The sequence below is a fragment of the Pteronotus mesoamericanus genome, unplaced genomic scaffold (genome assembly GCF_021234165.1).
Source record: "Pteronotus mesoamericanus isolate MK-2021 breed Mesoamerican mustached bat unplaced genomic scaffold, CSHL_Meso_final contig_246, whole genome shotgun sequence".
Classification (NCBI taxonomy): domain Eukaryota; kingdom Metazoa; phylum Chordata; class Mammalia; order Chiroptera; family Mormoopidae; genus Pteronotus; species Pteronotus mesoamericanus.
In genome coordinates, this window is record NW_026555104.1 from 3,561,650 (window position 1) to 3,589,061 (window position 27,412).

Below are 27,412 nucleotides of genomic sequence, written 5' to 3' on the forward strand. Positions count from 1 at the left end.
CCACATTTGCAAAAACATTATTTTCCCATAATCTTTAGTATATTTCACATTTTTTGTCTTGTTTGCTTTTGTGGGGAGCAGATTGGCAAGGGGGCTGATGATACAATCAGTAGGGGTTCTTTTACTGTGCCCAAGAAATGGTGATATATGAATCATGGGGGTGGAGTTTCTTACTAGTTCTCTGTCAGAGGATATTTTGCAAATGCTCTCATTGTAATTCCCATTACCTACATTATACAGCTGCAAGTTTTAACCACTGTAATTGTTTGCCTTTTTGGGACAATCTCTGAAAGCCCTTGCTGCATAGCTAACACTTATTCTTACACATCTTTGCCTTTCCACCTCCTTTAGCACCGTGCTTATAAATAATAGGTGCTCAATAAATGTCTGACAAAGTATTTTCCATTAATAGAAATCTCGTTTTCCTTCACCTTTCATAAAGGGTTTAGGGTAACTAAATTATAATGTAGTTTTCTTCCTGTGCTCCTTGTATACATTAGTATTCCTATTATATCTTTGCTTCATTACTTGCAAGTTGCATAAAAACCAACTTCTGATGGCCGAAGAGATGACATTTCTCCTTTAACCAGATTTAAAGATCGCAGGATCCTTGGCTAACTAACCTTCCTTTTTAAAAATTTGTGGAACTAAGATGAGTTGCCCAAAGAATCTAATGGGGTGGGATTGAAGTGAACCCCTTCCTCCTCTGCTGGTCTCTGGAGCTGGTTTGCACGTTACCTCAGAACCTGAGCCTCTGAAGGGTTATCAGAAATAATCTGAAAGCTTTTCACAGCCGGCTTGCCCTATGGCAAAAGGGGGAACTTTGCGCGGATAACCCCCAAGTGAAATGATTCCCCACCTTTTCCTTGACCACTGCCACTGTCACTTGCGCCCCCTCCCACTCTGTTTTGTTTCCCACTCTGTCTCCTTAGAGGGTCTTCTTTCCCTGCACTGCTCCATGCCGTTCGCTATGCCGTCCTCGAAACCCCCTCTTTCTGCAGAGAGAGGGTGTTCAGGTTGTAACCCGCGCGCGGGGAGTCTGCCACAAATCATCGGACCGCAGTCAGCGCGGCGCTGAGGGGGAGCATTCAGGGGGCGCTGGCTGGAACTCTCCAGATCTCTTTTATTTTCTCTTCTGTGCATCTCTCCCGAATTTGGGTTAAGATCAGCCTGTTTAGAAAGACGATTGTCTGCTGATTTCGATGCTGACCGCAACCCATGCCCCCATGCCCAATGCTACCATTATCACCATCATCGTCACCATCGTCATCAGAACTTCTTTTACCTGTCACTTTTCATGTATTATGCTTTTGAACTTCACACCGATCCTATGGGGACAGATACTGTTATCATTCGTTTGGAGATGAAGAAACTGAGGCTCAGGTGGAGGAACCACCCTGCTCACGGCGGGGCAGCCCGTAAGCAGCAGGCGCACGGTGCGGAGCCAGGCCTGCCTGACCCCTGGCTCCGGGCTCAGAACCAGGGGTCGGCCACCTGCAGCCTGTGGGCCAAATGCAGCCCCGCTTATTTTTAATTTCAGCTTTTGAGCTAAGATGGGGGGGGGGGGGAATCTACAGAATAACATTTTATGACACATGACAATTATATAAAATTCAAAGTCAGTGTCTACAAATAAAGTTTTATTGGAACACAGCTCTGCTCATGCATTTCTATGTTGTTCATGGCTGCTTTTCACCACCCAATGGTTGAGTTGAATAGTTGTGTCGGAGAGTATGCCACAAAGCCAAAATATTTATTGTCTGGCCCTTTTCAAACAAAGTTTGATGACCTTGTCCTTTATAACTAGACTTTGTCACCCCCTGGAGTCTTTTCATGATGGGGCCCCCATACTGCATTCCTCTTTGGCTTTAATTGGAAGCTGTTAACCTGGATAACTACTCACTTGCTACTCAGCCAGCGACCTCTGGGACCACCCACAGGAAATGTCTGAGAGATGTTTCTCCTGGTTATGAGATTTGTAGGCTGTTGCTCATTTCCGCTGAACAGAGCTACTGGTCTCCTTTAGCCCATCCTGGGGTCCTTTCCCCTCAGCTGCACCCTTCCTGTTTGCTTTATATTTCTTTTCTCCCCCTGCCCCCGCCTCCTTCTCATTGAGAAGCTGCTCATTTGTTCTTTCCTTTGTCCCTTCGTTCTCCCCTTCTTGATCTCATATTTTGTTTAAATAGCAAATAAACTAAAAGCGACTCTCATGCTACCACCATTGCCTGGCTTTGTTGATTATTATCATGACCCAGGTCGGAGGTTCCATGCTTTCTTTTGTGCTGTGTAAAGATGGAAACCTCTCTCCGTGGCAAGACAGCCTCCCCTTTTCCCAGAGTGGTTTCCAGCTGTCATCTCTCCTGTGCAGGTTAGAGCCATTTTCTCCCGTTAACAAACCCCCTCCTCCCAATCCTGGGTGGACATATTTTTGAGGAAGTATAAGAATCCTTTTGCCTTCAGAACCACTTCATTTGTGGGAATTGTGTGTACTTAGGAGGGAAGGTCATGGCAAAGTTTCTGAAAATGAAGAGAGAGAGAGAGAGGTGAGGTGGGCGCTACATAAAGACAGTAGCTTTGGTGGGATTAGCCTAGATTTGTTCTCTGTATCCGGAATGAGGTAAGTTTAAGTCATATACAAGAAAGTGCTAATTGATATCATCTCAGATGGTAGTGCCACCATGGATTCTTTCTATATTCCAGATGCTGTGCTTAGTGATGCACAGGAAAGATCTCATTCTCTCCTCACTAAGGCCTGGCCAGGTGATGCTGCATTTTGTACATGAGCAACCTGAGGCCAGAGAGGTCAAGGAACTTGCCTTTGATGGCAGGGCTGATAGTTGCCAAGCAGAGGCTTAATCAATGTCAGTCTGACCCCAGAACCTGAGCTTCTGGCTACTCTGCTGGTTTTGTCACTACATAATAAATTGATGAACCTATTACCCAAAAGACATGGTTGGAGATAGATCACATGAATGAATTCCATGGGAATTTGGGCATAGCGGGGGCAGGGATGGTAATTAGAGGGGCTGACCTCTGTCTGTGTTCCCTTTGACGTGTTCTTTTAAGTCTCCATTGATTGCAGAATAATGATTCTGACTCCTTCTGACTATTAAGATTGAATTCCAAGTATAAATTGCCCACTGGATGAAGGAAGCCAGTTACAGTTGGTTTACTCATAGATAGTAGTCTATACAGACTGGAAGTTTATGTTAAATATCAGCAATGAATATTGATTTCTATTAGCTGTCTTGCAGGCTGTAACTAAGGAGATCTAAACTTTGTGTTTTCCCGAACATCTAAGTTAAATTGTTTGTAAGCAGTAAAAAGAAATGGCCAGTTTGCTACCATACCTAACTAGAGGAATTCTGTGGCCCCTTTTTGGCTTTGAGATTTTTTTTCTTCCTGGTTATTTCTATGTAAATGTAGCAAGTGCAGTTTCCTTGAAATTGTGAATGAACCTATGTCTCCACTGTTTTTTTCTTGTACTGGATGGTATAGAAGGAACTAGAATTACCTCTTGGTGTGGTAGGGGGGTTTGGGAATGAATTTTCCTTTAAACTAATGGATTCTCTCGTAGCTTTCTCTCCAGCCAAAGCAGAACAGTCATACCTATGCTTCAGTTGTTTCCTATGATCCATGCTGAAGCCATGGAAATAGCTGGTGTGGATGTTGAGTGACAAGTTATTTACTCCCTTTCTTGCTTCTCCTTTCTCCAGTCCCACATGAGAAGGATGAATTAGAGGAAAGGGTAAGGCTGCAACCTGAAGAACAAGGGGGTACAGAATAGCAAGGAGTATGGGAATCACTTCGCAGTGAATGTTTGGAGACAGCCTTTCTGTGAGTTTGAAAACTTTAGAATCATATTCTCCCCACCTTATTTACTCCTTTCTGTAGGCCAAACTCCTTTGCCATTTGAAAAAAAAAAAAATCCCAAAGGCTCTGAATATACCTAAAGTGAGAACTTGGGTAAGGGATTTGTTTGTTCAGAGTTATTTAACAAATAATTTCTGGCCTATTGTTAAAACATTTAAGACACAGCGGTAGGTAGAATGAGACAGAAATGCATTCTACTTTACTCTTCCCCTTAACTAGCTATGAGCCTAAAAAATCTACTTAACCTCAGCTTCGGCTTCCTCACCTGCTATATTGAGAGGCTGACCCTCATTTACCGGATTGTTATGAAACTTAAGCAAGGTCATGCATGTAATGTGCTTTGGCCAGTCCTTGGTATTCATTTACTCAATAATTATTTATTGGGTGCACTTTTGTGTTTGAGACATTGTGCTGTAGTAAATTCACCATAATCGTAGATTTGCTTCATTCTTCTGTTTCTTAAGCCTTTGAAGAGCTTATAAGTCTAGTAGGAGGTAATAAAAAGCACAGAAATGTGCAGAATACAAGCTAGAATCCTAGATATGCTTAGAAGAGGTACTATGAGTTGGGAGGTCCTGTGGATCAGGAGGAGATCAGGAAAGTTTTCACGATGGGCATGGAAGTATTAATGTTACCTTCAGAGTTTATGAAGAAATTGTGTTGTAGATCCAAAGTAGATATGGAGAAGGAATCTTGACCTCAAGTATCTAAGGGTACCAATAAAATGTTAATACAGGCAGAGTAATCCTTTAGAACATAAAAAAAAAAAAAAAGAAGATGCCCTAGCAAATATCTGGAGCTTAAAAGACCCGACTTGTGTTTCCCAACAACTTCCTTTACTTAGGAAGTAGTTATTGCTTATAATCAAAACAGGTCAATAAATGGAATATATCATGTTGCGTACTTTTAGGTGTTTTTAGATTGTGGAAACTCCAGGAAATCTAGCAGTTAATAGTTAAACAAGTATATCATCATATCAACTGGGTTTATAGGCACACTGTAATTATAAAAGCAAGCTGTTGGTTCAATAATCAATGTCTAGCTAGGTCAGGGAATATTTTCCAGAGCATGACCATAGCTGTAATTTTCATTTTTCATAACTTGCCAACCTGCCTTTTCCATTTCTTAGTGCTTTTCCCTTTTCTAGAATCATCTGAAGTCAGTTAAGGAGAAAGAAAACTGTTTAATGCACTTCTGAATTCTCATTTTACTAGTGGAGCTCCAGATGGCTCTTTGTTTTACCAAACCTACTTTCTCAAGCAGGATATTGGATACTGGCAAGGGAGTTTATACATTTTTTTGTGTGTGTATTTTTAATTTCAGAAAACTTTCATTGTAAAGATAAATATATTTAATACAATTGATAGATTGAATTAATTTTCTTACATTATCTTCATTTCAAAGACAGAGCGACCTAAGCTCTGGACCTTATAATACATTGTTTCTCAGTCTGACCATGGCTTAGGAACCTTGTTTCTCCTCAGCGACTTTATTCAGCTCAGGGTCAGCAGAGTGGATGAGGTGGGTGGGCTGAATCACCTGGTCAGAGTCCAGCACATCACAGGGCAGTTTTTGCCTCACCTTTGCTGTACAGTTAAATAGGCCATATGACCCAGCCAGGTAGGTAGGACCTGCCAGCTATATCATCATATTCAAGAGGCTTGCCAAGTCCTCTCGCTCGGGACTTTGTTCCTGAATGAGCTTCTATTTTTATAGGGAAATTAGGGGAAAAATGCAGACTTAATACTGGAATTGACTTAAAAATGAGATAGAGAAATTTTGATACATTATGGTTAGAATGACTTTTTCCAAATTTAATTTTTTTTTCTATGTGACCGATGTAAGAACAAGAGAGTCAGGACTAGCCAGGTAGGGGATGGATGGAGGGGTGGGTGGGGGGTGGGGGCAGAGGGCCAGGGATTAGTATTTCTTAGTTGAAATTAACAAACATTCTTAACAAAATTAAATAAATAATCTGTACCTAACACTGTGCTAGGCGAATACAAAGATGAACAGAATTCTATCTCTGCCCTCAAGAAGGTCCCATTCTAGTAGGATGTATTCGTTTGCTAGAGCCAACATAACAAAGTGGGTGGCTTCCACAACAGAAATGTGCTGTCTCACAGCTCTGGAGGCTTGAAGTCTGAGATCCATATGGCAGTGGGATTGGTTGCTTTTGAGGGCTGTGAGGGAAAAGTCTGTCCCATGATTTTAATGGTTTGCTGAAAAATCTGCTCCATGATTTTAATGGTTTGCTGACAATCTTTGGCATTGCTTACCATGTAGATGAATCTTCAAGATCTCTGCCTTCATGTTTCACGCGACATTCTCCCTGTGCGTGTTCCTGTGTCAAATTTCCTCTTTTTATGAGGACACCAGTCGTATTGCATTAAGGGCTGACCCTCATCCAGTATGATCTCATCTTAATTAATAATATATTCAACAATCCTATTTCCAAATACGGTCATATTCTAAAGTACTAAGAGTTAAGACTTTAACATAAGATTGGGGGGAACACTTTGTAAAGTATATGATTGCCTAACTACTATGATATATATATTTAAAACTAATGCAAAATAATACTGAATATAAACTGTAATTGAAAAATTTTAAATTAAAAAAAAGACTTTAATATGGGAATTTGGGGGGGGGGTGGTTCACAGTTGAGCCCATACCATGTGAAGATAAACATGTCAGCACACTAATGCTACTCTGTGTGATGTGCATATAAAAATTTGGTACAAGATGCAGTGGGATACTAAGGAAGGTGAAGAATATAACAACTTGAGAAGATTGTGAAAGCCTGCTGGTAGATGGAGGATATTAACTTGGTACAATGGAACTTAAGTAAAATAAGATACTTGCCATCAGTCCTTGAATGGACTACCTACCCTTTTTTCTGATTTTCTATCTTAATGACGGCTTGGATGCTTCTTAATGGGGGGGTGGTGTTAAATTAGAAAGTACATGCACACATGTGCTGTTGCTTAGTTGATTCCTGAAACTTATTAGTGTTTGGTGGTAATGAGACACGCAAACCACTCAGTTGTCACAAGCAGCTTTCATGTATGCAGAGGTGGCACTTGAAGTGGGGAAAGGGCACATCCTTCCCCTTTGTAACAAATGGTTCTAATCCTAATGGAACAAAGCTTAAGAGGGAATGAGAGCAAGAACCAAGGACTTGTAGCCAGGGAAAGCTTATTTTTAGAAAAGGCCGGTAAGCCTTTAAAAAAAAACAAAAACAAAAAACTACAAGCCTTACCAAGCTCTTACAATATTGATTATTAACAGAAAGTCTTTTCAACTGTATGCATACTTAATACAGTTAATAGGCAGCTTTATTTTCTTAACGTGGTCTGAGTATGTTTAGCATGAAATAATGTACACCACCAGGATCAGCTTCAGTAAGAGGGGCCAGTAAGGGATGAAAGTGTCAGGACATGTTGTGTGAGGTAGTGGGGCGGGGAGGGAAGGTCAGAGGGAAGCAACTTTCCCAGCTTAAAACAGACTCCCATCACCTGTCAGGTTGTCCTGCCAGGGTGCTGATGGTGGCCTGCCTCAAGTGCAGGGACCAGGCGGGCACCCCAGAAAGAGCCACGGGAAGGTTAAGAATCCTTCAGAGCTCAGCAATAGGTAGTTCTGGGAGTGGTGATCCAGCAGACATGAGGCAGAAAGTCAAGTATGAGATGAGTCAACATGGAGGGAAGAGAAAGAAATTATAATCGGGTAGGTCAGTGGGAAAACAGGGATCAGAGCGTGAAGGGGTCCAAGATACCAGTGTGCAGGATACCAGCGTGCAGAATACTGGCGTGAATATATGCTTTTTATTCCCCACGAGCCCTGCGTGTAAAAAAAATGAGTATCTGCCTCACCTGTTTCTTTCAGCTTCAGAAGCAATCTTTGTTCCTCTGGCTATTGTGTGATGATGCATCATAAGAAGCCTGGGGAGGTTGGGTGTAGAAGGATACACAGAAAAGAAGCAACAGAAACTAGTTCGGGGCTTGTTTATAACAAGCCCAGGCCTATCTGTACACTGAGAACCTGCACACAGCTCTCTGAGTGGGACCAGCAGAGTCAGAGGAAAGCAGGAAATGGCGATCGCTTGGTTTAAGACTGAAACCAGCTCCAGGTTTTGCTCTCTCAGGTTAGGAGGCGAAGAAGCAGCCCTGGCTCCTAGACATCCAAATTCCAAGTCAAAGCGGGGAAGAAAAAATTGTTCTTCAAGTGTATCAGGGGATGTAGACTCAGTCTTTGCCAAAGCAGCTGGGAAGTATCAGGACTCTACAATTTTCAGTCCCTTTGATCCAACATTTTTATTGAGGAGAATCTATCCTGTGATAGCTAGTGATTTTTTTTTTGAGGGCCTACTGTGTGTAAGGCTTTGTGATAATCACTTTACTTAGTAGCTCTAACTTTCATAAAAACCTCAAGGTAGGTAAAATTATCCCCATTTTAAAAGGAAGAGATTAGAGCTCAGATCAGTAACTTGCCCCAGATCATACAGGTAGTGGTTGCAGAGCTGAGATTTGAATCTAGTTCATGTAAATTCCAAAGTTCATGTTTTTCACTATGTAACTGCCATGTCAAAATAGTGAAAAATAAAAACACCCTATTGCATAATAATAAGGAAATTGCTTAAGTTACACATACCTACCTGATGCAATAGGTTATGAAGAGGGAGCCATAACATTGATGGAATGATGCTTATGGCCCAGGAAGAATGGAGAAATACATACCTATATAAAAATTTTTGTGTATGGTTTGTATTTTCTTTTACCTCAATTCAGAGCCTTTACTGGGGAGAATTTCATTGAATCCAATTGCAGCTGAGCCTGTATTTTCTGACTCCCTCTTTTTCCCTCTCTCCTTCCCAGAGAGGGTCCTCTTTCTGCTTTTCAGAGTCTTTTCTGCTTTCCCCTGCAGATCAGGCTTTTGCTAGCTCATCAATGTGCACATGGTTTGAAAGAGCTCTAAGCTCTGCATCTATATGACTTTGTAGTTTTAGTACACGCCGTACTTTGACTAGGTATACGGTCTGAGATGAAATTCTCTCTCTCTGATTATGAGTGGCCGCTGGACTGGCCAGACCTGTGTCAGGAGTTCATCCCTGTGCGCACGAGGGGTAAGTAAGCCCATGGCCCACGGCCCACTTAGAGGTGCTGTAGAAACAGGTTATCCGAGTAAGGGGCACAATTGCAACAGATGAATAGATTGATGTAATAAGGCAGGCGGGAAGGAAATACATTTAAGAAATGAAAACAAAGATGGCTGCTTAAATTTGAATGAACCTTTGACAGTATTGTGACCTGTGGTGTTTTGTATCATATTTAAATTTGCATACTGTTAATAATAAAGAACTTGGTTATTAAAGAAGGCAATGCATCTCCTCAGATTCTCTCATTTTCTCTGTGAGTGAAAGAGGCCCAGACCATACATGTTATCATTTGTTTTGTTGCTCATTGCCTTTATAAGGAGGCCACTTGAGCAGTAGAAAAAGCAATAAGAGAAGAACATAGAAAAGGCACACTGGTGCTCTCTAATGGTTGATAAATGCAAGATTAGTTTTTTGATGCTGTGACAGTTGCCCAAGTGCATGTGATACCAAGAGTCTGGGCAACAGATACCTGGCAAGATGTAAAGAGTTTAGAACCATGAAATGTTCCGGCTAGCAGGGACCTTGGAAATCATCTTGGCTGATTAACTCATTTTATAGATGAAGCAATTGTGATCAAGAGAGATTGAGTAACAAAACCAAGGTGATGGTGAACTAGATCTGAGAGGCAGATCTCCTGACACTCACTTCTGGGCTGTTGTTAGCATCCCAGGGGCATCTAGATGCTAAGTCAACCTTTGACTCTCTGGGGAGCCCTTATATTCTTTTTATCAGACAGAAACTAACTCCTGAGGCTTAAAGATAAAAAATAAAGCAGGTACAGTGGAAACCAGGACCCCTTTTTACTCCATCTGCCATCAGATGATTGAATGGTTCTGTTCAATCACGCAGGCAGCCTTTCATCCATTTATTCATTCCCTGTACACTGATCAGAGTCTTCTCAGCATGATTCGCAGTGAGGTACCAGGGAGTATGCAGAGAGACGATTCCTACTTGCAAGAAGCTCACGTCTAATGGGGACAGATGGGTGTATCAACATTTATGATGTAGGGATAGCCCAAAGGAAGAATGATGAATTGCTTGGATCTTGGGAAATGAATGGGAGAGTCAGAGATTGGAGGCAGGGTGTCAAAGGAGACCCAGCGCTGGTCTAGGGAGCACAGTGAAATAGCACGAGTATCCAGAAAATCCTAAAACTGGTTGGAATGTAGAGGTCATCTAGTAGGGCAGTGAGAGATAAGGTAAGAAAAACAGGCCAAGGTATGGAATGCTTTGCCTTTCCCGAGGCGTTTGTTGCCTGACTCTAGTATACAGTATGAAGTACTACTGAGAGAGGCTTACTTCCAGCAGCTATATTTAAAATAATTTTGCATTTTAGACTCAACCATGCATCTATGTCCCTTAGCAACAGGTTTTGTTAATATTCTGAGCTCAGTATGAAATGGAGAGCCAAATTGGCATTGAAGAGCTTTCCACTGGCAAGTCTACAACTAGCTCTCTTTATCAGTTGAGGGGGAAAAAGCTATCAACCTTTATAGGGAAGAGTTTGTACAAGTTGATTAGTATCGAATGCAGTTTTCTTTAACTTACCATTTGATGACTCAACACATAATGACATTTTATTGGTGTTTCACCAACTTGCACTCGTCACTGCTTTACAGGGCATGCTGTGAGTTCTGATTATACAGTTTTCATTCATATGGGCCTGTCTCCCACCCTGCTTTGTTGTTGTTGTTGTTTTTTAGCTAACTAACTTGACATTCCGGCCTGCCAAGAGATTGTCTGCTCACCCCACTTGCTTTCTTGGTGAGGTCACAGCCGAGTGCCTGCCATTCTGGAGGTTTCACAGTATGGAAACCCCAGCCTCTGTGTTCTAGAGCCAGAGATCCTGCCGGTCTGGACCTTTGGAAGTCAGTCCTGTTCTCTGCAAGAGGAGACTGCTCCATGGTTCTAGAGCCTTCCAGAAATGCAGGAGGGAGTGCCTCGGTGTTGATGAAATGCAAAACCAAACTTAAGTGGTTTCTTCCCAATTATAAAGCTGCTAAAATTATTTTTCAGCTTTTTTCTTTTTAACTAATAATTTCCAAAATCTATATCCAAAGTCTTGCATAGGCATAGTTCCTACTTAGTGAACTTAGGGACAAGTCAGAGAAAAAAGATTAATGTCTTATCGGTATTTTAAATTAGACTTTTGATCTGATCTCCCTCATCTAACCTTCTTGAGCCTCAGTTTCCACTTCTTGTAACAGGATGGGCACTACATGGTTTTAAAGAAATGCCTAACATGATTGGGAAGATATATAAGGCTACAACATGTGGTGAATACAGAGATATATGTGGCACAAATAAAGAAGCATAAAATTAAGAAGGGTGAATGCCAGCAGGTGAAGTATTTCAAGCATTTCACCTTTCCCCAGCTCCATTTGGGCTCAAGAAAATCATCCATGCTTTTATTATTTTGGGTAGATGTTTGGAAGAAATTAACTACTTAAACCATACTCTCATAGTAACCTGAATTTATGTTTAACTGGACTCTTGTTTGTTTTCCAAAACACATTTATCCATGTTCATTCTGCTAAGAATAGAAGGTAAACAATGGAGCTTGAGGAAGATCTTAGTTCTTTGCAGACGTGTTGCAAATGCTAGGATATATGACTAAGAAGGGTAATAAAGTCTACAAGAAAAGGACAGAAATCAGCTTTTTGGCTTAGTTGAGAGCTGATGATCCTAAAATATTAAAAAAAAAAATCTAAAATATATTCCAATCATTTGGAATTGATTTAAAAGAAAAAAATGAACTGTCCTGCCAGCCATGTTAGATTGTTAGGCTGCAGACAAGGCTTTCAAAGAAGTGAACAGCTGTCACACTTCTGTGTCCTCTGGAGAGATTTAGCTTTGGGAAGATAACAGGTTTGCTAATTAACAGATCTCATCTAAATTCCATCCTTCTCCCCTGGAGCTCTGGCCATCCCAACTCCCCTTCCCAGAGCGCAGTCATTCGGCTGGACTGCTCCAGACAGCATTTGCTTCCTTTTCCTCATTGTTGGGTGTGCTGGTTATCAGGCAGTCTCAAAATGAGGGTCAATGAAGAAATGCTGTCTTTTCTTTATTTTTTTAGTTTTATAATAATAATAATAATAATAATCCTACAATAAATATTCTACCTGTACTTTTATGAAAATGGCTAGATGGGGGCCTTTGCTATGCTTAATTATGAGTTGGAAAGACTTTTAAGAAATACCCTGTTTACTCTTTTATCCTCAGAGCCAGGCTCAGTGCCTGGCACATAGTAGGTACTCAACAAGCACTGTCTGCATAAATGATTTATTAATGGTATACAGGATTAGCCTTATGCAGACTTGCAAAGTAGGCTATGATGACTTTTCTTTCCTCCCGCTTCCCAAATGAGAACTTCTTACCACACCTGCAGAAGCCTCATGCGTCTTCTATATTTTTTATTGGGGTGAAATACACACCACGTAAAATTCACAATTTAAATAATTTTAAAACATACTAATCTGTGGTTTTTAGTGTATTCACAAGGTTGTACAGCTATCACCACTCTAGTTCCAGAACATTTTTATCACCCCAGATGGAAAGCAGCCGTTCCCCATTGCACCACCTCCCAGCCCCTGGCAACTGCTAATCTACTTTCTGTCTATGGATTTGCCTGTTCTAGATATTTCCTATGAATGGAAGCAGGCAGTGTGTGGCCATTTGCGTATGGCTTCCGTCACTGAGCATACTGTTTTCAAGGCGCATCCCTGTTATATAGCAGGTGTCAGTGCATCGTTCCTATTTTATGGCCGAAGAGCATTCCATTGTATGGATATATCACGTTTTTTCCTCTTTATAGTTTCTATCAAAATCTCACATTTAAAGAACTGATTAAAAAGTAGCTAATAAATTACATGTAAGTGTAGTGAATAGAACTTAAATTAAAAATTCATCCAGGGCAATTTGCACCATGAAGTAGAAAACAGCTTAAAAATAAAGTCATGCATTTTGAATGGTGAGATCTCAGGGATGGGGAAACATTTACAAGGGGATAGGGGACTTTTTTAGTGCCAATGAATTAACTATTCATTAATATCTGACTTCTTGTAAATCCAAGTCTAACGGCTTTGGGACTGGAAGAGGTATGGAATTGAGTGAGTGGGCACAAACTTTAGTTTTTAGTTAACTGTGTCATCTGCGTTTTCCTGAGCCTACTGTTTTGTTTGTTGTTTTGGTTTGATTTTGAACCGCGGCCTCTGCTAAGCTCCCTTACATGCATTATTTCATGTAATTCCCATAAAATTTTATGGGATATTTTCATTTTTATCCACGTTTTATAAATGAGGAGTCCATAAATGAGATGTTGGAAGACTTAATACCTGACTGAAAATTCATTACTGAAATTTAACACCTAGTAAATTGTTGGGGCAAAACTCAAACTCCTGTCTGCCTGTCGTTAGCCTGAGCTTATAACCATTACACGGCCGGGGTTGGCAATTCAATGGCCACCGTGTGTTTTTGTACAGCCTGTGAGCTAAAGTGGTTTATACATTTTTAAGTGGTTAAAAAAAATCAAAAGAAGAATATTTCATGCCATGTGAAAATTATATGGAGTTCAAGTTTCTGTGTCTGAGTAAATTTTATTGGAACATAGCCACATGTTTGTTTACATATTATCTCTGCTTTCATGCTACAATGACAGAATTGAGTTATTGAGACCGAAACCGCGGGCTACCAACCAACCCTATCTGGTCCTTTGTGGAACAAATTCACTTGTTTCCTCACCTGTAAAATGGAAGCAGGACAAGGATTCAATTACAGTGGAATCTCTGTTCTTGAACTTCATTCATTCTGGAGGGCTGTTCGAGGAGCGACTTGTTCAAAAACCAAATTATTTTTCCCATCAGAAACAGGTATCAGTATGAAAGGGTTGTCAGGTCAACAACCAATGTTTTGTTCAACAACCAAGACATTCTTTTCTCCTGTGAACACCTTGGTCAAGAACCAAATTCTTCGAGATGGGAGATATTTGAGAACCAGGGTTTGACGGTCAATTATTCTTCAGGCCCCTTTCAGCTTTAGTGTTCTGAGAATTGTAGAGAAAGTCATCTAATCTTCTGCTTTGTGATGTCTCCACTTTCTCTGCCTTTCTTCAGATGAGTGTGCCTCTTGGAGGGAAAAGATAGAGCCTGTCTAAAATAGAAATACACCCATGCCCCCCCGCCCCCCCGCCATACATCTATGGCCTGACCTCCCATCTCTCTTTGCATGTGTCCTCTTATTGATTCATCTAGTCTGAGTCATAAGAAGGCTACCATTTCTTAGAGGCCTGTGATTCTCAGGCACTCACTGGGATTGTGAAGAAGGTTCAGAGATGATATATATAAAGTCAGGTTAATTATTTCTATTTTAGGGATATGAGAATTGAAGCTCGTGGAGGTCAGTTTGCTTCCCTAGGACACGTCAGTTAAGAAGCCATGGTGCCAGATTTTGAAACCCCGTCTCTCTGACCCCAAGGCCATTACTTCTCTTGAGTAATGTTACCTCTGCTTTCTGAGTACCTAAAGCCACTTCCCTACCCCACTCCTCACCTCATTCCTCTAATATGTCCCCCCTGCCCCTGCTCCCCCTGCTGCTTAATGGTCTTCTCTTTGGTGTATTAAGCTTGCACCCTGGGAACAACATTCCCTTGGATACCTTCTTCTGACCATGCTGCCAACCCTATCCCAGGCACCACCCTGGATGAGATCCCTCTCCTCCTGGATCTGTTTAGGGCAAAAAACCATGAATTAAATCTGGTTCTTGTACTTGGAGCGGTCAAAAGCACTAAATCTGAGTGTCCACATCCATAAAATGGGATGATTACAGCAATCACAGAGGCTTGATTTGGCAACTAAATGAGATCACTTCCATGGTACACCTAAGTATGCCTGGCATGTAATAGATACTAAGAATTGCAGCTCTTGGTCTCCTGTTGTTATGAAACAGTATTTTCTATCCTATTGCTTAGTCCCAAGCCCCAGAATTACTCTGCTTGGTTTTGTAGGGTGTTGCATTGCCTGTTTCCACGCAAACTTTCTAATTTACATTCAGCTTATTTTTACCCCCTAACATGCACTCTCTCCTCTGGTCAGCCTCTTATCTTTCTTTCCCTTTCACATAGCTTACCCCCTCCATACTTGGTACCTGTTCTTAGGTTGACTATTCTCCCCTCCTTCCCTTCAAGTCCTGCACACATGTCAGGCCTCAGCTCAAGTGTTAGCATCTCCTGTGACCAATCCCTCCTGTCCTGATCCCTTCCTTTATGAACTTCCTTTGAACTTGGAGTTGCAGAGCCACAGACTATGGCAATGAAAGTCATCCTGTTGTTCTTCCACGTGGCCAGGTTAAGTGTTCAGTAAGGTTATTCAATCTGTTTGTCTAACAGTGCCTTCTCTATATCATGTACATATTCTTCTCTGAATCATATACACTTTCCTTGTAGTATTCACCATTCAGCGGGCAAGAGTCTGAATGCTTATTCTATGATAGGCTCTGAATTAAGAAACAAAGATAGTAAGGACCAGTTTTACGCACTTGTACTTGAGAGTGAATGCCTTTTTAAGTACTTCCCTTGCTTTAAACTGATCCCAGCCCTGGTAAGGACCTTCACTTGCCCTAGATGCTCACTGGTGGGGGTGGGGCTTAGGGGGAATGATAGACACTCTAAAAAAAAGGCAGTATAATGTCTACGGTAGAGGTTCTAACAACACAGGTGGTAATGATTAACTTAGGGGTCATTAGGTAAGCTTCACAATGGAAATGACATTTGAGCTGGGTTTTGCAGGATGACTAAGAGTTTACCAGCGAGGAGAAAACATTTTAATCAGTAAAGGGTATAGGAACCGCAAAGGAGGCATGAACATGCATGTCCTGTGTGGTGTGTAAGCTTTTGGTACAACTGGGGTGTGTCTGGGGTGCATTGTCCGTAGGGCATTGAAGGAGAGGAGGTGATGGAGTAACCAAAATTCAGATTTTCTTTTTGACTAATAAGTTCTTGCTCCTCTTTAGTATCTTACTCTATTGCATATGAAAGATCTGAATAGACTTGGCCCTAAAACATTTTTAAGTAATCTAACCTTGAATTAGATTATTTAAGTCTAATTTGTCTCTCTGTACTATTGAACTACAATTTGGTTACTTTCAAGCTTTTTTTCCTTTTCTATCCCTGTGCTTGCTATGTGATGCACACTGTGAATGGATTGGTTGATTAGGGTCACGAGGTTTAGTGGCTCCTCATTTGGAAGTTTCTGGATGGACCAGAGTGCCCTGCTATTCTTGGTTGGTTTCCTAGCCTTGAGGGTGATTTCTACATCGATGAGAATTTGTTGTCAAATTGATTCATGTTGATCTTGGCAGGGAGGGAATCCAACTGAAAGAATTTGGGGTAGCTCATGAAAGCTGCCAGAGGGCCAGAGAACTGGAATCAGAGACAACAGAGCTGCAACAAAGACCCCAAAGACTCCAAAAAAGTGGGCTCGGGCAGACACGACTGCTCCAGCCAACACTGTTGGAAGTGCTGCCAGTAAAGCTCCCCAAACTGGATGGAGGTGCCACTGCCATTGTCAAGTACTGAAATGGCTCCTATGCTATCCCTGCCTGTTTACATCGCTAGGGACTACTCCCAAGTCTACACTGGTTGCCTTGGGCCCATTACTCTAGTGCAGAGGATGCTGGCAAAGTGAGTATTCAGCACTTTCAGCTTCTAATAATGGCTGGCTGACGCTGCCTCATGAGGTGGAGGACTGTCCAAACATAGGAAAGCGACTCAGAGGCCAAATGCATGACAGATGTCCACTGCCACCTCTAAGCTGCCCATTGTATGCATGCCACCAACTTTCTTTAGCTGGAGACATAGGAAATCCGAAGTGCATTTACATCAAGAAAAGATTTTACCAACTCTATGAGATAGAGGAAGGAAACTCGACTCGGGGAAGTTAAGCAGTGGAGAGAAAACTCTTGAGTCTTAGATTACTTACTGACCTCAAAAGCAAAAGGGCTGTCTCAGCCTTAGCTAGGTTTGTCAGAAGCTAATTCTAGTTCACTTAACAAAAGTAAAATTTTACATGGGGATGCATTGCCCTGATTTGTGAACAGTTTTCAGAAATCATAGGTAAAATCATAGGTAAAAGTTTATTTTATCCTTGTAAAGAACTTGATGTAGTAAAACAGTTATTTTTCCTTTTCCACAGAAGGGAAAGTTGCTGCATGTTTAAACGAAGTAGATTGGCCCTGGCAGGGTTGCTCAGCTGATTGGAGTGTTGTCCCAACACTCCAAGGTTGCAGGTTCCATCCTGGGGGGGGCACATGTAAGAATCGACCAATGAGTGCGTAAGTGAGTGGAACCAACAAATTGATGTCTTCTCTCTCTCTTTCCCCTCTTTTCCCTCTCTCTAAAAAACAATAAAGTGAAAAAAAAAAAGATGAAGTAGCCTATTTGAGGTTTCTCTAAGTACCAGGTGGCAGACCCCAGCCTAAGACCTGGGTTTTCAATTTCTCTTTCACTATTCTCACTCATACCATGGGTATTTCCCTATAGAATTCCCTGATCTTTGCGTAACAAATGAATTGCCTATAAATAGCTGAGTACCATAAGGAGTATTAAAAGAACTTTTGATTTGATGCATAACGATTGGTTTGGTAGGACATAAACAATAGCTTTATTACTTATGGGTGGTTATTTGGACGAGGGATTATGTTGCATTTCTATATTCTGGCTTGAACAAGTAAACCCCGTGAAGGTCTCTCTTCCTTATTTTGAGATATTTATACTGTCAAGTTTAGTTTCAAATGTATCAATCTCAAATGTATTTCAATTCATTAAAATACATATGGTGCATTGCACAGGAAATCAAATGGGTACACACACACCTAAGGAGTTAAGAGTTTAAGCAAGAAAAAAAACATTTATTTCTTACCCTGCAACAAAGGTATTTTGGGTATATAGCATGTTGTCTTACCAGCTGCTGCTTCCTTTAGTGTTAGATTAGCTTTCTTTGCCTTAGTCTCTTCTGATGATTAATGGAAACTGGGGTGTTTCCATTAATATCAAGTTTATATAATCAAGCCAGTAATTGACAGTTTAGTGTTAGGCAACAGAACCTTGCATTCTCCCAGGGAATGAGAACAGAGTACAAGGGTACAGACAACTTAGATTTACGTTAGTCAACAAGTGTTTTGAGTGACGCACAGGAAGCCTAAACTACACTAAGTGCTTAGAGATTGAATTGCTGGATCAAGAATCATGTTACATGGGCTAAATCAGTAGTAGCAGGATGAGCTGAGCCAAGTTACGTTCTGTACCTCAGTTTCTCCACCAGTGTTTAATCTGCTACGTGCCAGACCTCCACCTGTATGTTAGTTCATTGCTTCACTAATAACCTGCTAGGTAGGTGCTGTTTTTCTGCCTTTTGTAGGTGAGGAAACCAAAGCTCAGGGAGGTTGAGTAATTTTCTTTGAGGTCATGGAGCTTGTTAATAGCAGGGTGGGGAATACAAACTTAGATCAGGGGCTCTCCAGAGCCACTAAGCCTCCTTGCCTCTTCTCATCCTCTGCCTGGAGGGCACTTTCACTTCTGCCCACAGACACTGAAACACAAGTGTCTCTGCCACCATTTTTTATTGTCCAACGGCTGTGTTTTGAGTTTATTGGGGAATGGGTACTTGAAACCACAATGGCTGGACTTCATAATGATTTTTTTTTTAAAGATACTGAATTGTGCAATTCTGTAAAGTAGCTGAATTTGATCCTTTTGGCAGGTTTGAGGATGTGCATGATTTCTGTAAGTTCACATTTTATTGTAATTTTTGTTTCCTACCTACAGGGAGTTGTAGGTAAAGGTAAGTGTGGGAAGTGGAATTTGATGATTGCCAGGAGGCAGTGTAAGAAACAGGGGTTGGGACGGGGGGAAATGGAGAGAGGAAGGATTAGAGCAATGATTTCACGTGGGCTCTCTGGGGTGAGCATTGGCGGACCAGAGAAGGGTCAGTTAAGACAGGCATAACAGCAGCGAGCAGCAAGTAAGGCACAGGGATCGCCAGCAGGGAGGCAGGCTGAAGAAGAAACAGGGCTGCGTCCAGGGAAATGCAGACCTGCCAGACGATTGAGGTCAGTTGGCAGACAGGGCCCTTTCAACCCGAAACTGAGAGACTGCCTCTGGAACGCGGCAGAACCGGGACCCTGTGACTCAGGCGGAGGGTGAAGGAAATCAGCCCGTCAGCCTAGGACTGAAACAGGGACACAGCTCTCCTCAAGACTCCTGCAGCGCACCCCCAGTCTGTCTTGCTGTTGCTAATTCACATGCCCAGGGGTGCCTACCCCACTATAAAATCAAGCAATTGGCTCAGTTACCTGGCTCTGTAGGGAAATATTCTCAGGGCATTTTTTTTTTTCCAAACTCAAAATTTAGTCCTCTAAGCACTGAGGCCTCATTCAACCTTGTTTTTCTGGAGACTCGAAAAGGCACTCTCTTTTTTTCTTGTCACTTAAATGTAATCTAGCTTTTTATTGAAGAAACATGACCATCTTCATGGTCTGCAGTGCACAGAGAGCTCATGAGAGGTGGCTAAGGTGCGTGCCTTCCTGTGCCGGCCATGCTGGGTGCTTCTGGGGCCCCCTGTTGCAGCGGTCAGTGCTGCTGCCCTGGGCCCACTTGCAGTGGCAGCCACCGCCAGGCAAAGCCCTTTCTGGTCGCCGTTGCGCTTTTCCCCGGCTCTCTTCCCCAGCCACATCTCTGACTCTCTTGGGCCCAGCGGCTTCCTTCTCCAGCCATCCCCATGGAACCAGAGGCTCCTTCCTTCCAGCCAGTGAACGGACAGTGTGCAGGGCTGCACGCTGGTGTTCTGCCCCATCTTGGCTCTTCGCAGCCTTGCCCAGAGTATTTGTTTTCATTGCCGGCAGTGGGGTGCTTCCCCCCTCATTTTCATTTTTTGCTTCTCATTTCTTCTGTCCTGGGGATTTGCAGCTTTTTCACGTGGTGAGTGTGCTACAAGAAAGGCTCCCTTGACAATGGAGGTGCCAGTAGGTGCTGCAGGGCTGCCTGTGTATAGCTGTTGCAGGCGATGGGCTGCGTGTGCTGTGCCAAGGCCCAGGGCAAAGGTCGGCACTCCCAGCTTACTGGCTTTGAAAGGGACTTCACCTACCCTTTGATGACAGTGGTGAGTTATAAAGGAGCTGGTTTTTCTCCTTTTAGTTTAATTAAGAGCATGGGTTTCGGAGCCAGGCTGCCTGAGTTCAAATTCTGACTCTTCCCTAAATTAGCATTAGGTAAAGTCCTTAACATCTTTGCTTCTTAATCTGTAAAATAGGGATAATACTAGTACCTAGGACATAAGGCCAATATGAAGATTCTGGTACATATTTTATTTATATATAAAGACATCAAATATGAAATCATACTAAATGTATATACATATGTATATATGTATATTATATTTTTATATTAAATCACATTATATTTATAATATAGTCTATATATTTTATTATATATTATTATAATACATGATATTATATGTTATTATATAATGACATACATAGGACACAGTATATAAACTGTGCATATATATTTAATATATGTATGTCTTTTAGGACAGAGCTAGTATACAGCAAGCAGGTGATATATAAGAGTTTACTCATTATTTTTTTGGTTTTGTGGAGGTTTTTATTTTTATTTTTGGAGGGGGGAGTACATTTTTTGTTTTTGACTTATAAGCAAGGCTGATTATTGTTCCTCAGACTCGCCTGAGTGGTCGGTTGTCATTTCTGTCCTTATGTTAAAGATACAGTAGTTTGCAAGTAGCAGGCACTGAGTGAGTATGTGTAGCTTGATTTAAATGTGAAGCACGATAAACACACCTGGCTGACCCTGAGCCAGAGGCAGTGGTAGCATTTGGAAAGGTTGGTCTCCAGGTTGCCTGGCCAGGAGGTAACCAGTTGGTCCACCTGCCCAAACCCTTGGACCTGAAGATAGCACGCTTGTTCCCACCGTTTTTCTGCTCTGTCTCAACTGTTGGGTTTGGGATGAACGTTTAGAGGCCAGGCTCCGGCCCAGCCTTCATCCGTGCTTTGCCTCTCTGCAACGTGCCGGGGTTGGGGTGCCGGGGACCAAATCTGGTGTTCCCATTTGGGGTAACGGGAGTAATTTTCCCCTTGAGACATTTTTCTTTTTAAGAGTTGCTTTTCATGATAAAGTTGAGCTAGGAAGTAAGCCCAAGTTTTTAATTAAAAAATACATTCTTGTGATCATCTTCTATGCCAGAAAAATTTAAATAAGACCCAAAATCCTCAGAGTAGTTACAGTCTAGAAGGACATTTTTTGTAAACACACACATAGAGGCTAAAATATACTAGGAACACTAGGATAGGAAAGTATGTTTGGTACTTGGAGACACAAAAGCAGGAGGGTTCTATTTAACCTTTACGTGAAATGGGATGAGCAGGGGTGAATCTTGAAAATGTTTATGGAAGAGATTTTATTTGAGCTGAATCCAGAATGTTGAGTAGGTTTGCATGAGTCAGACGGGAAAGGAAGCATATTCGAGACAGAAAACAACATGAGTAAGGTCACAGAACCTCAAAGCATCCTGGTGGTATGAGAATTACAAGAATCCGGCATGGCTGAAATGAAGTAAGCATTAAGGAGAGCAATGAGAATTCACAATAGCAAATGGTCAGGGGTTATCAGCAGCACGCTGGAGCTGGCTCGTGTCTGGCTCATGAGAGAGAGCCATTTATTAAATAGCCAGTAGTTCTGCAAGCTCCTTGTTAAACTGTTGATTACTTGAAATTGACAGTGGTGAGGATATTTACACCCAGCAAACGCTAAATGTCAGGGCTTTTTTTCCTTCCTCAGCGTGGCCTTACCAGTGCTCTACCGGCTGTGATGCCCTTGTATGCCTGACAATTATTCTTTAGGGTCCCTCTGTGGAGGCCTGACAGAGCCAATGCAGGCTGATTGGCAGGGGAGCAATATGATCAGGTTTGTAACTTAGAAAGATAACACTTTGTGTTGGTCCTGGCCCGGAGGAAACAGACCCAGAAAAGGAGATATTGGGGAGGGTTCTTGGCTCTAGCATTTGAGGGGGAGCAAAGGAAACGGTATTGGACAGAAGGAAGAGCTGAATGATGAAACCACTGTAAGACTGGTTCTCCAGGGACGCTTTGGAATGGGAATGGTGCATTGGAGCGGTCCCACCCGGAGGCATAGGGGCCAGGCCTTCGCACACCTGCAGTCACTGGGGGAAGGCTGCCCCCGTAGAGGGGTACGTGACCATGGTGAAGTGGCTCTCTTCAACTGAGGGCACCCCCCAGAGAAGGCCTAGCAAGCAGGGGAAGGAGTGCCTCAGGCCTGGAGGCCATTCTGGGTGTTGCACCCCATTATCCACGTCACTCAGGTGGCAGTTTGGGGGGGGTATAGGAACCTAGGAGGGAGGCAAGGAGAATGGTTGGGAGGGCGTTGCAGAAGTCCAGATTAAAGATGATGAAGGCGTTCAGTGAAGCAGCATCCACGGGGATGGAGGAGGCAGGGATGGGCAAGTGAGAAAGTGGGGTCTATGGCACTGGTTCTTCTAACACAGTGGTTCTTAATGCAGGGCAGGGGCTGCCCCCCCAAAGTCGGGAAACATTTTTGATTGTCATAAGTGGGTGGGGGTCGTGTGTCTGTGTGTATGCTACCGGCATCTCATGGTATGAGACGCTGCCAAACATCTTGTAATGCCCGGGACCCTGCCCTATCCCTCACAAATAAAGAACTTTTCAGCCCCCAATGCCAGTAGTGTCAAAGTCAACCTGGTATTCTGAGTAAAGGAAATGTGCCAAGCCGCCTTTCTCTGTGCTTGCCCTGGGAATCTGGGAATTGAGTCCACGATTCAGTACCAGATGGTTAAAGTGGAGCCAGTACTTGACCGATGGGCAGAGGTGAGAAGAACTTTTATAAGCAAATATATGTTGCATTGTCTCCAATGCCCTGCCTGGCTCCTGTGAAAATTTTAATTCTATGGAGCAATAGAGTCTCTTGTCTTTCCCTTCTGTCTCCCTTCCAATAGATTAAAGTAAATTAGACCTTCATCCTGTATTTAAAACCACAGAGGTGAAAGCAAAAAATAATAAGGAGGGCTCTTACAATAGACTTTGTTTTTCTTGCTACCATAGTAAAAGTTTTACAGAGAAATGAACTTCAGGGATACTTGTAAAATGCACGGCCTAGGTTTTAGCCAAGTAGTAAAGCAAAGAAGATTAAATGAACAAAATTAAATTTAATTCTGCAAAACCAGAAGTTGATCAGAGAAGTTCTAACTTAGGCAGTGGACAAGCCCTATATAAAATACCTTAGTTTGCTTCTTAACATGAGCGTATTCAATTATAGCAGTTGGTAAGGTCTGGGTTTTTTTTTTTTTTTTTTTTTTTTTAATTTTTTGGCTGAAGGCTGTTTATTGCAGAGTGATAGCCTCAGCCCGGGGCTCTGAGGTGTCCTGGTCAGAGGTGAGGAATGACACCCAGCAGGTTGGAGCAGAGCGAGTCCTGCAGACGCCACAGGTTTGCCAGGAGCACAAGTTTAGAGTGATTGCTAGGATGGCGCTAGTGGGAGAGGAGTACAAGGGCGGTATATTAATTCCGGGGACTAGAGTGCTAGATTACAGACCAGAGCAGGGGTCTGAACACGTTCTGTACAGGGCCAGATAGTAAAAATGTGAGCTTTTGTGGACCATATGGCCTCTTTCGCACGTCTGCTGCCACAGTGTGAAAACAGGCAGATACCCCACAGATGAGTGAGGGTGCTGCATGCCAATGAAATGTGCCTTACCAAAACAGGGGGCGGGCCCAACCTGGCCCAAAGGCAGGCGTTTGCTGACCCCTGGGCTAGGGTCTTGAGAAGCTGGGTGCACTTAAAATTTCTTTTGTGCTGTTTAAGGAAATGTTGGTTATGGAGGCATAGGTATGACTAAGATTTATGCCTAAGGGAGCCAAACACATTCATTTTCTTTCCTTTATTTTGGTCTCTTTCTTCTGGTCATCTCTCCCCTAAATATTACATCTCCTTAAGTATATAAATATAAATATATAAATGTATAAACATATAAATATAAATATATAAACATATAAACATAAATATATAAATATATAAACACATAAACATATAAACACATAAACATATAAACACATAAACATATAAACACATAAACATATAAATATATAAATATCTGTGTTTATATATGATTGATAACTGATTTCCTGTTATTTTTAGAAGTGTTAAATATATAGGGGGAGGAACCTTTTCTATTCCTTTTTCATAAACATCTGTAAATGCAAATTGGTGATTTTTCTCTTGAGTGTAGCCTTTCTTTTCTTCTATTTGTCATTGACCTTGGGTCAGTGGTTCTCAACCCTGAGTATCTATTAGGACTACCTGGGGAACTTTTAGACACCCCAGTGCCCAGGCTGCATTTGGAGCAATTAATCAGAACTTCAGGGATAGGACCAGGCATCGTTCTGTTTCAAAGCTCCCTGGGGACTCCAATATGCAGCTGACGTTAAGAACCATTACCTTGAATTTAAAGGACAAAAAAAAAATGTTCTGGAATAAAGAGGGAAATTTAACCTGTGTAGGTAACTGCTTATGGCTCACAGGTTATAACTAAGAAAAGAAGATTTCTTCAGATTTTATGGGCTGTATTCAGACGAACTTACTTTCCAGTGACATATTTGCAACTCTTTGTTGTGGTTTGGTAGAGGCAATAAAAAAACTATCAGGAAGCTATTGTGACTTGGCTGATGTCTGTATTTCTAGCCAGAAGGGCTTTTTCCATCAGCAAGTTCGGTGACAGCCTTTGAGCATGGTGAAAGCTTCCAGGTTCCAGCGATTAAGTCATTATCCACAGAAGCCAGTCTTACCAGAGTAAGTGATCAGGACAGATGTTCTGACTGTGTCCAGAGGGAATAACCTTCAAACATCGTCATGGGCGTATACATATTTGATGATATTTCTTAAAGAGAACCTAATTGAGCTCAGGATGATTTTCTTGTTTGTTTAGTGTAGGAAGACATGAGGCAGTTCAAAGGGAAAAATTCAAGGAACTTTTATAAAGATATGTTGAAATATTTTGAAACTGTAGATATGGGGATAGTGATGTTTCATGGGTAGGGACATTTTTAAGGGATCCAACAGCATTTTGTTCGCAAACAATGTTTTCCTCGTTTTACAAATGAAAGATTCTAACCTTGTGACACTGGGATTGCTCAAGCATTTAATGTTCAAGGCTAAGTCTGGAAGATTTAGTGCTTTCTTTCCTAAGCAAGAGGTAGGAGAATCCGGATTTTTGGGAGAAGAGTTTTCTGGCCAGGAGGAAAGGGTCTAATGACTACGGCAGCTTCTCAGGTTCCCTTCTCCTAGAGATGTGAGTTGTTTTGTTTACTGAGGGGTCATGGAAAGTCAACAGGATTTTGTCCACTGTTAGTAACCAAAGACCCAACAAAGGTAGTTGCAACAACAGTGGTTTGTTACCCACTCTGTGAAGATACCTGGAGATGCCTCACTGCTCCAGGGCTGGCTTATTCAATAACTGAGCCGTGCCCTGGCTTTGGATGGTACCTGATTGGATTTCTGACTCCCTTGACTTTTTCTCCCTGACCATATGACAACATCAAAAGGCAGAAAGAGAAGGGGGCATTTCCCCCCTGGGTCTTATTTTAATCAGGAAGGGAAAGCTTCCAGGAGCTCCTAGCGGACTTCCTCTCAGGTTTCAGCCCTGGAGCCAAATGCTGCGTAACTTGTTCATCCTTAAACCCAAAAAGGGGTTTCTGTAGTTGGCATAAACTAAGGGTTAACAAACTTCTGTAAAAATCTGAGTGTGAATATTTTGGGTTTTTTGGGCCACATGTGTTCTCTTGTCCATATTCTTCCTTTTCTTTTCTTAACTCTGTGAAAAAGTGAAAACCACTGTTAGGGCCAGGGGTGTGTGCCAGGCATTAGCTAATCAATTATGTTTCGTTTCCTGAGGTTCGTGGAGGGGTCCACCATTGCCACCTACTTTCTGAACAAATACTGTGATTTTGTTGGCACATGGAGTGGGCAGCCAGCTGTGTTTGCCTCGATATCTAATTTGTAAAATTGTTGTAATGATTATTAAATGAGATAACTAAATAAAGCAAATAATTTAGTTCTGGGCACATCAAAGGCCCTCCACAAATAGTAGTTACTTATGTTATTATTGTTGTTTTGTTCTTTCTTGGTATTCCTGTGTCATCGCTGGGGAATTCTGTCATCTGACCTCCCCTTTCGGGTATGCATGGAATTCTGATTAGATCACAATACAACATTATTTCATGATTTTTAGTTGGTTCAGTTTTCCTCTGTTGTGGAGGAGTAGGGCTTCTAAATTCCAAATCTTGTCCATTTATACAAATTTTAAAGTAACTTGGTAATGGACAATTGGATGAAGAAAAATTGGGTTATGCATTCTGCAGACTTTAGTAGTCCTTTCATTGGAGTGGGGTTAATAGTCTCACTGCATTAGACTAGGTAACACCCCTGCCCTCCAAATCTCAGCATCATAACATAGGAAAATGGTATTCCTTGCTTATGATACATGTCCCAAATGACTCAGCAGGGAACCCTACCCCACTGAATGACTCAGTGACCTGGCCTAATAAAGGCTCCGCCGTCACGGAGTTGCAACTTTGGGATCGCGTGACCTAGGAAAGAGGGAGATTGGAGAACAGCTCTTGAGCTTCTGGCTGCCTCAGCCTGCAAGTGACATATTTCACTGACCAGCGCTGATCATGTGGATTAGTCCAACTGCAAGGAGGGTTAGGAAATATGGGGGAACAAAGGGAACATTGAGTATTACTATCACTTCCACAATCCCACTGTTTTATTCATACTTTTCAGGAGAGAATTGATGAAGTTACACCATTATAAAACCAATAGCTTCTAGTCCTTTACCTTCTATCTTCTTACACTCTTTTTTCCCCATCTTCTTTATTTTTACATTTTTTTAGATTATACTCTTCTCCCTTCCCATGCTTTTTCCTTTTCTTATACACTTTAGAATCTTATCAATAGTTTCTAGAAGTCTGAATGAATGAATGAATTAGGAAATGATAGAAGTGAAAGGTATGTCATCATTGGGTTACAACAATATGAAAATTCAATAGGGCTGATCATTGCAATGTCAAAAGCCCTTTTTTTGTCCTTTTAATTCTCCTCTAACTTAGTGAGTTTCAACTGGGAGAGTCAATACTCCTTGGAGTATATCAAGCAATGTCTAAGGACGTATTTTGTTTGTCACAAAAGGGTGGGGGTTGCTACCAGCATGTAGTGTGGGGAGAGGTCAGATATGCTACCAAACATTATGCAATGCATATGACAGCCACTGACCACAGAAAATTATTAAG

General features: G+C 41.9%; 1 protein-coding gene across 3 annotated transcripts in view; it reads left to right on the top strand.

Annotated features, from left to right (window-relative positions):
- Nucleotides 1-27,412, top strand: part of MAP2K6 (mitogen-activated protein kinase kinase 6) — a 94,585-nt gene that overhangs the window by 6,695 nt on the left and 60,478 nt on the right. Inside the window, exon 1 of one of the 3 annotated variants that reach the window (XM_054573106.1) lies at nucleotides 18,301-18,410. The exons of 1 other annotated variant lie outside the window; for it this stretch is intronic. In XM_054573106.1, the coding sequence (XP_054429081.1) occupies nucleotides 18,377-18,410 (34 nt within the window). In that variant the 5' untranslated portion in view covers nucleotides 18,301-18,376. Of the gene's footprint in view, nucleotides 1-18,300; nucleotides 18,411-27,412 lie in introns of those variants that run through there. One more of the 3 variants, XM_054573103.1, reaches the window with a different exon arrangement.